This window comes from Danio aesculapii, chromosome 23 (assembly GCF_903798145.1).
Source record: "Danio aesculapii chromosome 23, fDanAes4.1, whole genome shotgun sequence".
In the NCBI taxonomy this organism is placed as follows: Eukaryota; Metazoa; Chordata; class Actinopteri; order Cypriniformes; family Danionidae; genus Danio; species Danio aesculapii.
In genome coordinates, this window is record NC_079457.1 from 39,493,195 (window position 1) to 39,501,908 (window position 8,714).

Sequence of the window (8,714 nt, forward strand, 5' to 3'; positions counted from 1 at the left end):
CCTCTTTGTTTCCTGACAATAATAAAACGACAGTACATATGTCACAAGATTATATATGCATAAAGTATTTGTTAAAAAAAGAGACTAATTTAGTAATACTATAATAGTAGATACAAAAAACACTGACTTGCAAGTCCTAAATTTAATTATAAATGTACAAATTTTCTTTATTTTGGTTTATTTTAAACTGTGTACTAACATGTTCAGAGCTGGTAGAACTTTAAATGTACTTTCAGTCTCTCTCTCTCTCTCTCCCTCTCTCTAAAACGAGCATGTCACTCCACGTCATACTGAGAATTACAAGAAAAGCACCTGATAAGAACAAAAGTTTGCGAAATGAACATGTAGCCATCTGAAAGCTCTGCCAGCTCGTGTAGAAAGGTAAGGTCACTCATTTTGTGTCGCATTACTTTCATAATTTGTATCATTTACCAAGATATCAATCAAAACAAATGCATATTGACTTAATAGGGAATTATATTATGTACAAAGAGTTAAGGAACTTTATACTAAAGCGAAGGCAGACAGATATTTGGTTAGCTAATGAAATGCAGCTTACAGCAGATTTTATTTATTTCTTTTTTCCTCTTATAGGGGAGCACACCACGAAGCATGCCCCCTTCAGCCAGCACAAACCTGGGCTACACCCCTCCAGATGGAGGCTGGGGTTGGGCTGTGGTGTTTGGATCATTTATCTCCATCGGCTTCTCCTACGCCTTCCCCAAATCCCTCACCATCTACTTCAAAGAAATCCAGGACTACTTCTCTATCTCCTACAGCCAAATCGCCTGGGTCTCCTCCATCATGCTGGCGACCATGTATGCAGGAGGTTAGAAATGGGTTTAGAGTACTCAATTTGGCATGATGACTTTACTGATGTGACCAAACGCCTCTCTCTCTTTTCCCTGAGAGAGCGGCACATTTCAGCTCTATTTTTGTGTGGAATAGGCTATTTAATTTTACCAAAAACTGGCTGAGCTAGTCGCTTAATATGCTGCCAAAATAGACTAATTAATTGTAGCAAATCATGTCGTAGTATTTATTAAAATAAGAAAAAAAAAGTACATAATTACCATTCAATCACGTTCCATATTAACAGTGCCAGTGTTTGTGAATGAAAGCGTGGAGAAGTTTAATCTTCAGTTGACACAATGAAAAAAAAAACGTATGAATATTATATAAGGTGTGTTGACAGTTGAAAAAAAGGCCATTTTTTTTTTAGGTCTCACAAATTTTTGAGTGACGTCAGTAAATTATCTTAAACTGTGACAGGCTAACAGCTACAATGGATTGAATACTTTAATTAATTAATTAATTAATTTACTTATGTAAAGTAAATCAGTTATTAGAAATTAGTTAATAAAACTATTATGTTTAGAAACGTGTTGAAAAAAATCTTCCCGTTAAACAGAAATTGGGGAAAAATATAAAGAATCACTAATAATTCAGCAGGGCTAATAATACTGACTTCAACTGTTTATATACAGTTATTTTCCTCCCTGTAAACAAATGCGTACAACTGGAAAAGTGGGGTGGTATGTGATGCAATAATAACTAATAACTGATTTATTTTATCTTTGCATGATGACAGTACATAACATTGTGTACCGACACTTCTATACAGCTTAAAGTGACATTTATGGCTTAACTAGATTAATTAGGTTAACTAGGCAGGTTAGGATAATTAGGCAAGTTATTGTATAATGATGGTTTGTTCTGTTGACTATTGAGAAAATATATAGCTTAAAGGGGCTAATAATATTGACCTTAAATGTTTTTTTTAAACTTAGAAACTGTTTTTATTCTAGGTGAAATAAAACAAATAAGACTTTCTCCAGAAGAATTTCCTTGCTCTGTTAAACATCATTTGAGAAATATTAAAAAAATAAAATTAAATAAAAATCAAAGGGGGGGGGGGGCAAATAATTCTGACTTCAACTGTAGGTCATTATTCATTTGTTTCATTTAATAGTAACCTCACTTAATGAGAATGGTGGGCACAATGTTTACAGCACAAGATTATTCTTGGTTTATTTTGGAGACTGCCACTTGGAGATTGGACTCCATGTTCAGTCATGTTTTTTTTTTAATGTACATAAGTGCCGTAAAGGTGTCAAAGTATAACATTGTGCCGTATAATCAATTTACTGAAACGAACACTATTGCTGTGTAAGTTATCCAGCGTAATAACCCTAGGGGTCGCAATCCAATACAAAAAAAGAACCGAAAGGCTAATAGCTTTTTTTGCATGTTGTTTTTTTATGTTACGATTAAATACTATTTTTACCTTCTGTAGGTTCTGAATAAAGTATGGTAATTCTAATAGTTTAATAACATATATGATTTTCACCATTTTGGGAAACACTGGTTTAAAGCATGAATTCATAATTATCCAGCCCAGAATAACAAAAAAACTGCCATTTTCCCCAAAAATGATTATTTAAATTTTAGACAACACAATAGTTTTAACTTCAGAACAATTTTACTACTCCTACTTTTTCAATCACAAAGAAAATTATTATGTAAACTAAATTACTATTAATAAACTGTAATTATTACCAATTGTAATTTCCTGGGGGAAAAAGCTCTAGATTACAAATTAAGTTAAAATTCAGAAAGGGATTTAACCATGCCTTTAAAAAAAATACAACAAATATTAACATTTTACTGAAACATTATTTTCAAATTGGATTATTTCATTTTTGAGTGTGAGTGCACATAATCTTTGGAAAGTGTTGCCACTGCTTTGCTTTCCAGGTACTCCCACGTTCAAGTAGAGATCAAAGTTTGCTAGAGTAACCAAATAACAAGAGGAACCAAAATCAAAGATTACTTTGTCCTCATGGTTTCACAATGACCTCTGACGGGTTATTGTAGTGTAGTTTGGTATTTTGCATGATCTCATTCCAAGGTTTTATTTACAGGTCAACGTTTAATGAGTTCATGACACATAATAAGGGCTATGCATTTTCTCTCTCTTGCTCTCTCTCCTTATAGGACCTGTGAGCAGTATTTTGGTTAACCGCTATGGGAGCCGCCCTGTGGTGATTGTTGGTGGGCTTATGGTTGGGGTTGCTATGGTAACGGCTTCTTTTGGCTCCAGCATTTTGCATTTGTATTTATGCGTTGGAGTCATTGGAGGTACTCAATTCAATATTTCATTATTCAGATTGATCACAATCTATTCCCATGTCACAAGGTTCTCCTAAAAACATGCTAGATTCTCATTGGTCTATCTCAGTGTGCTGTGGTTCCTCCCCTGTGTGCGTGTTTGATTATTACAAACTGAAGGTCAAAGCCGTCTGTTTGGTCAAAGAATATTCAGTGATAATTCAAGCGGTGTTGAATCTCTGGTCTTTTTGTTCTACAGTTCAGAAAAACATGCCATTCATGGGATCCAATCCAAGATACAAAACTGTTCAATTCATGAAGAAATTGTTCTACGGAACTATTTTTTGAATTAAATCACTAAAATATATATTTTTTGTTTAGTAACAAGTAAACCATGATATTTTGTAAGCCAAGACAGAACTGCATTTTCTTAAATACACTCTCTGGCTACTTTATTAGTATCAGGTTTGAACCCTATTTTTGCCTTCAAAGCTGCCTTAATATTTTACATTAATCCAACAAATGTTGATTGCTTAATCCTTTTGAAGTTAAAATGCATGTATTGTGATGTCTAATTTGAATATAGATATGTCTGAAAGCATGCCACAGTTTCTGTTATTTAAAAAAATAAAATTAACATTTTACTTAGACACATAACTTTAAACTATAGGCATAAAAAGGGAGGCATTGATTCACTCCGCAGCCATTTTGGTCCATACTGACATGGCCACATCACACATATGCAAGTACATGCCTACTGAAAATGAACATTCTCTAGAAATTGAAGAGTGTAATGCAAATAAACAGAGATTTTATAAAACTTAGCCTGCATACATCTGCACATAATTGTCTATTTAGAAATCACACAGTGCATTCCAAACAGGATATATCGCCCTCTGAAGGGTAGGGATGGCTGACATTAAACTGACGCTTCGACACAGTGTCGAGATCCAGAAGCGCAAGTGTTTAGAAACTCTCCACTGAAGCATGATCTGAAACACCCAGGTCATGTGACTAAGGTGATTTAAAACACAAAGGTCACGTGACTAAGGTGTTTCGAAACACCAGGTTATGTGACTAAAGAGATTCAAAGCATCGGTCAATTTTAGAAGTGTTTCGAGACTTGGCGAAACTACGCTTGACTGACAGTGCCAGAAAAACTCTGTCTCATGTAGCCTAGTGGATCAAAGTTATTGTGTGGCAAATGGCCCGAGTTCAAATCTTGACTTGGACAATTAGTCTGAAATTGTGAATTGATGTATTTTAATAATGTTACTGTTTTAAAACCAAAACAAGACACATTTATTTACAAAGTGTTCATTCGGATGACAGACCAATGTTAAAACAAAACATGTTGCAAGAAAAGAGCGTTTAAAACTAACATGTACAGCTGCACAACCCTGGATTCTAACCCATTATCTCTGTATGCTAGTCATGAGCTCTCACCGCTTCACTAAGGCCCAATCCCAATTCTACCCCTTAGCCCTTCCCCTTACCCCTCGTTTTGCGCGTGCCCGTGAAGGGGTAGGGGTGTCCCAATTCTCTTTAGCTTGAAGGCGTAGGGCTAAGGGCAAGAGGTAGATACCCCTTCGAACAAAGATTTTTCAGGACCACACTTGAAACCAAGGGGTAAGAAAATTTCCCAGAATACACCAGCCACAACTACACACGGAAGAAGATCCACAAATGAGTATTTTTTTGTCATTATTACGAATTTTTACAACAAACAAACACGTTTTAACACATTCATAACCGCGTTCGTGTTCTACTGTCATCCTTAAAATAAAAAATAAAAAAATGCAAAATTTTGTTATCTATAATCCCTAATAATAACTCTGGAATAGCAGTCCAACAACATTCTGACACTCGATGACTCTCGAATACCCTGTCAGAATAGACTAGTGACTGGGAATGAGCTGTTTACAGTGTCTGCTATAATGTTAAAGAGCCCATATTATACATGAAATAGGGTCATATTTAGGTTTTAAGGGTCTCCAACAACAGTCTAATATGCATGCAAGGTCAAAAAACACTTTCATGGTCTTATAATCTGCATTTATTTTTACCTAATTATCCCAGCGACTCCCATATGATTCGTTCAGCGATTCATTTGTACCCAAACCCGTCCTCAGCGCGAAGCTAATCTGCGCTGATTGGACCGATGACAGCCTGTTGTGATTGGTCGAAACTGACAGCCTTCAGCGCGAGACAGAGTGAAATGCCCAGCAGCTAATCAACAATATAAAAGTAGTCACAGTGCATACATGCTTCATAGTGTAAGGTGTGGATTTTGGCTGCCAGTTGGTGAATGTAAATACAGACGATGGACTTAAAAAAACGGGTCTAACGGGTCACTTTCGTTTTCACTTTCGGGTTGAGGGCGGCGTGATCGTCCTTAACCTAGAGCGGCAGTTCAGCTTGCTGAACCGGCCCTGCGCAACACACACACACACACACACACACACACACACACACACTCACCGTTCGCCTAGACTAGAGCACCAGTTCAGCTTGCTGAGTGCAATTTAGACAGCTCCCTTGAATCTGAGCTGAAATATTTTGAAACTTGACCGTTGCATGTGTGTTGGAAGAGCTGGCGATCCGTAAACAAAGCAGCACGTGTCGTGTTTTCAACGTGGTTTTACACGCGATATGAGAAAATAAAGAGTTAACCTGATACAGTACACACGGTTACAAGTAACAAAACACAACTAAATACATAATTTGCAAGCTAGAGTAAACGAGGCAACAATCGCACGTACTTACACGGGGAAGAAACTGATTCATGATGCACTGATCCATGTTCTGACAGTCTTTGCTGATCCTTCCTTTTACAAACCGATGAAGTCTTGTCTTGTCTTGAAGCATGTAATTTCCAGAAGCACTCGATCTGCTCAAGGCTGGGCTATATTGCTGAGGTTTCATCTTTAATTAGACTGTCAATAATATCCATCTGCACAGCGTGACTTCATTCGACCGGTGTCTGTGTGCGTCTCTGTGTGTGTGTGGGGCCTTTTTTCTGTGTTAGTGGGCGGGGCCGCAGGTTTCAAATCTCCCGGGTTTGTGCGTGCAACTACTTGTGTTTCGTAGCCGCGTCATCACGAAACATCTAATGACTCGTTATCAAGACGACTCGTTTGAAGCACTATGAGTCGACTCTTTTATAGATGAATCAATAGTTTTAAACACTGTACACTTTCAGATTTAAGCCTTAGTTAATGTTGTTTTGGTGTGTTTACATAGATGAATATGGCGACTGTGTACATGCACAGTACAGTTACGATCTTATTGCCACATTGGATCGTTTTAATAACATCATATATGCCTTCAGTGATTTCTTGAAGATAAATACCAAAAAATAACACAACTGTAATAACTACAGCAATCGCGGTCGTCTGATCTCAGACAGTCTGATCTCTGATCTCTCTGAAGCAAGAGATCGCGATGACATATGATGACATGTGCAGGTGTTTTAGTGGTGTCCCAATTCTTACGGGTAAATTTTGAAGCCCTTGCCCTTAACACTCGGTTTTAAGGGCCAAGAGGAAGGGGATTGAGCCTAAATGATTTGAAACCTCAACCTCAATTTGCCTAACTGTTTCTTTGCTGAAGCTGTTCCAGAGCAATACATGAATGACCACTACTGTAGGTGTCACTGTAGAGTGGGATTTCGAAGCTTCGATACATTTGCTTCGACTCTTTCAGTGTTTTATGAAGCCTCGCTTTGCCCAGAAGTTAAAGCTACCTAATATAAAGTGAGACTGGATATTTTGTGCAGTTTTTGAAAATACCTTTTTAAACCTTTACTCAAGTAATGAACTTTTACTAGAGCAATATGCCATCAAGATATCTATTCTTGTCAAATGTTAACTACTGCACATAAAACTGCTTTTGTTTTACAGGCTTTGGCTTGGCTTTTAACCTGCAGCCAGCTCTTACAATAATTGGCAAGTACTTCCTTGTAAAAAGGCCAATGGCAAATGGCATAGCAATGGCGGGCAGCCCAGTCTTCCTGTCCACCCTGGCTCCAGTCAACCAGTTTCTCTTTGACCAGTTTGGATGGCGAGGAAGCTTCTTCATACTCGGAGGAGTGCTGCTCAACTGCTGCATAGCTGGATCTCTAATGAGACCCATCAAAACCCCAGCGAGCAATACCACTGAAGACAACAACATCAGAACTAGACAAGACGAGTCCAAACCCTCGGGCTGCTTCTCAAAGCTCAGCCAATTCATAGACATCTCCCTCTTCAAGCACAGAGGCTTCCTCATCTATCTTGTAGGGAATGTGCTCATGTTTTTTGGATTTTTTGCCCCTGTGGTCTTCTTGGCACCATATGCCAAGCATCAGGGAGTAGACGAGTACTCTGCAGCATTCCTGCTCTCTATATTTGCTCTTGTAGACATGTTTGCACGCCCAGGAACTGGTTTGGTCGCCAACACCAGATGGATCAGGCCCAAGATCCAGTATTTCTTCAGTTTTGCTGTGACATATAATGGTTTGTGCCATTTAATGTGCCCACTTTTACCAGGTTACATAGGCCTGGTGGTTTACGCTGTGTTATTTGGCCTAGCTTTTGGCATGGTTTGCGCTCTTTTGTTTGAGGTACTCATGGATTTGGTTGGAGCTCAAAGGTTCTCCAGTGCAGTTGGACTTGCTACGATTATTGAGTGTGGGCCCGTCCTGCTGGGGCCACCAATATCTGGTGAGTCCAAAAATTGGTCCACCTCTCTCTGTTATAATGTTCAGGACTTTTATTAACAATAACAAGAAGTATTGTGAAAAGCTCAAAGTTCATTCACAGATCTCTTTCTTAGGTTTACTGGTTGACATCTTTATGGATTATAAATACATGTACTTTGCTTGTGGCATGATGATGCTGGCGGGAGGTGTCTTCCTCTTCATCATGAACTATTACAACTACAGATGGTTGGAAAAGGAGGAGAAACAGAGAAATGCAGGAGAGCTACAGATGTTCTCAGCCAAAGAACTTCCCGCCATTGAAGAAGAGATCAAACGTAGTACTAAGGAGGAAGCTTGAAGACTTGAGCTGCAAAGAGCATTGAATCTGTCCTCTTCTTTTAGAAACTTCCATCTATCAATTCCATCTATCTAGAACAGGGGTCACCAAACTTGTTCCTGGAGAGCTGGTGTCCTGCAGAGTTTAGCTCGGACCCCTTAATCAAACTCATCTGAACAAGCTAATCAAGGTCTTAGGTACATAATATTAATCCTGACACCCTCTCTGGAAATCTTTATCACTTGATAAATGAGCACAAAGTATAATGATAACCACAGTGCTTTAATTATATGAAATAAGTGAGTGTAGGTCTATAGTTTGATGGAAATTTTTAAAACTAAACGGCACCATTAACCAATCAGTTTCAATTAAGACATTTATTCTTGTTATTATTTTTTTAAATATGTTTATATAATCTATTGCTTTATTTTTTATTAGTTTCAATTGTACAGTATTACTTTAATAAAAATATTAATAAGGTTTTGCTTGTGACGTTACATAATTCAAGTGATATTTTTATATTGAAATGTTTTATTCTGTTGTTTTTATTTTAACAATGCACTTTTTTCAGTTCATTCAATGAAA

At 37.6% G+C, this 8,714-nt stretch overlaps 1 protein-coding gene across 1 annotated transcript; it reads left to right on the top strand.

Moving 5' to 3' along the window:
* Positions 1-296: 296 nt before the first annotated feature.
* On the top strand, positions 297-8,498 carry slc16a7 (solute carrier family 16 member 7). Its single transcript, XM_056450022.1, has 5 exons — positions 297-381; positions 595-829; positions 2,998-3,141; positions 7,014-7,814; positions 7,927-8,498. Exons 2-5 carry the CDS (start codon positions 613-615, stop codon positions 8,148-8,150), a joined length of 1,386 nt encoding a protein of 461 aa, XP_056305997.1. The 5' UTR covers positions 297-381; positions 595-612; the 3' UTR covers positions 8,151-8,498.
* The last annotated feature ends 216 nt before the right edge of the window (positions 8,499-8,714 follow it).

Coding starts and splice junctions, on each gene's coding strand:
- slc16a7 (XM_056450022.1), top strand. CDS start 613: ATGCCCCCTTCAGCCAGCACAAACCTGGGCTACACCCCTCCAGATGGA. Junction 830..2,997: donor GGCGACCATGTATGCAGGAG/GTTAGAAATGGG, acceptor CTCTCCTTATAG/GACCTGTGAGCAGTATTTTG. Junction 3,142..7,013: donor ATGCGTTGGAGTCATTGGAG/GTACTCAATTCA, acceptor TTTGTTTTACAG/GCTTTGGCTTGGCTTTTAAC.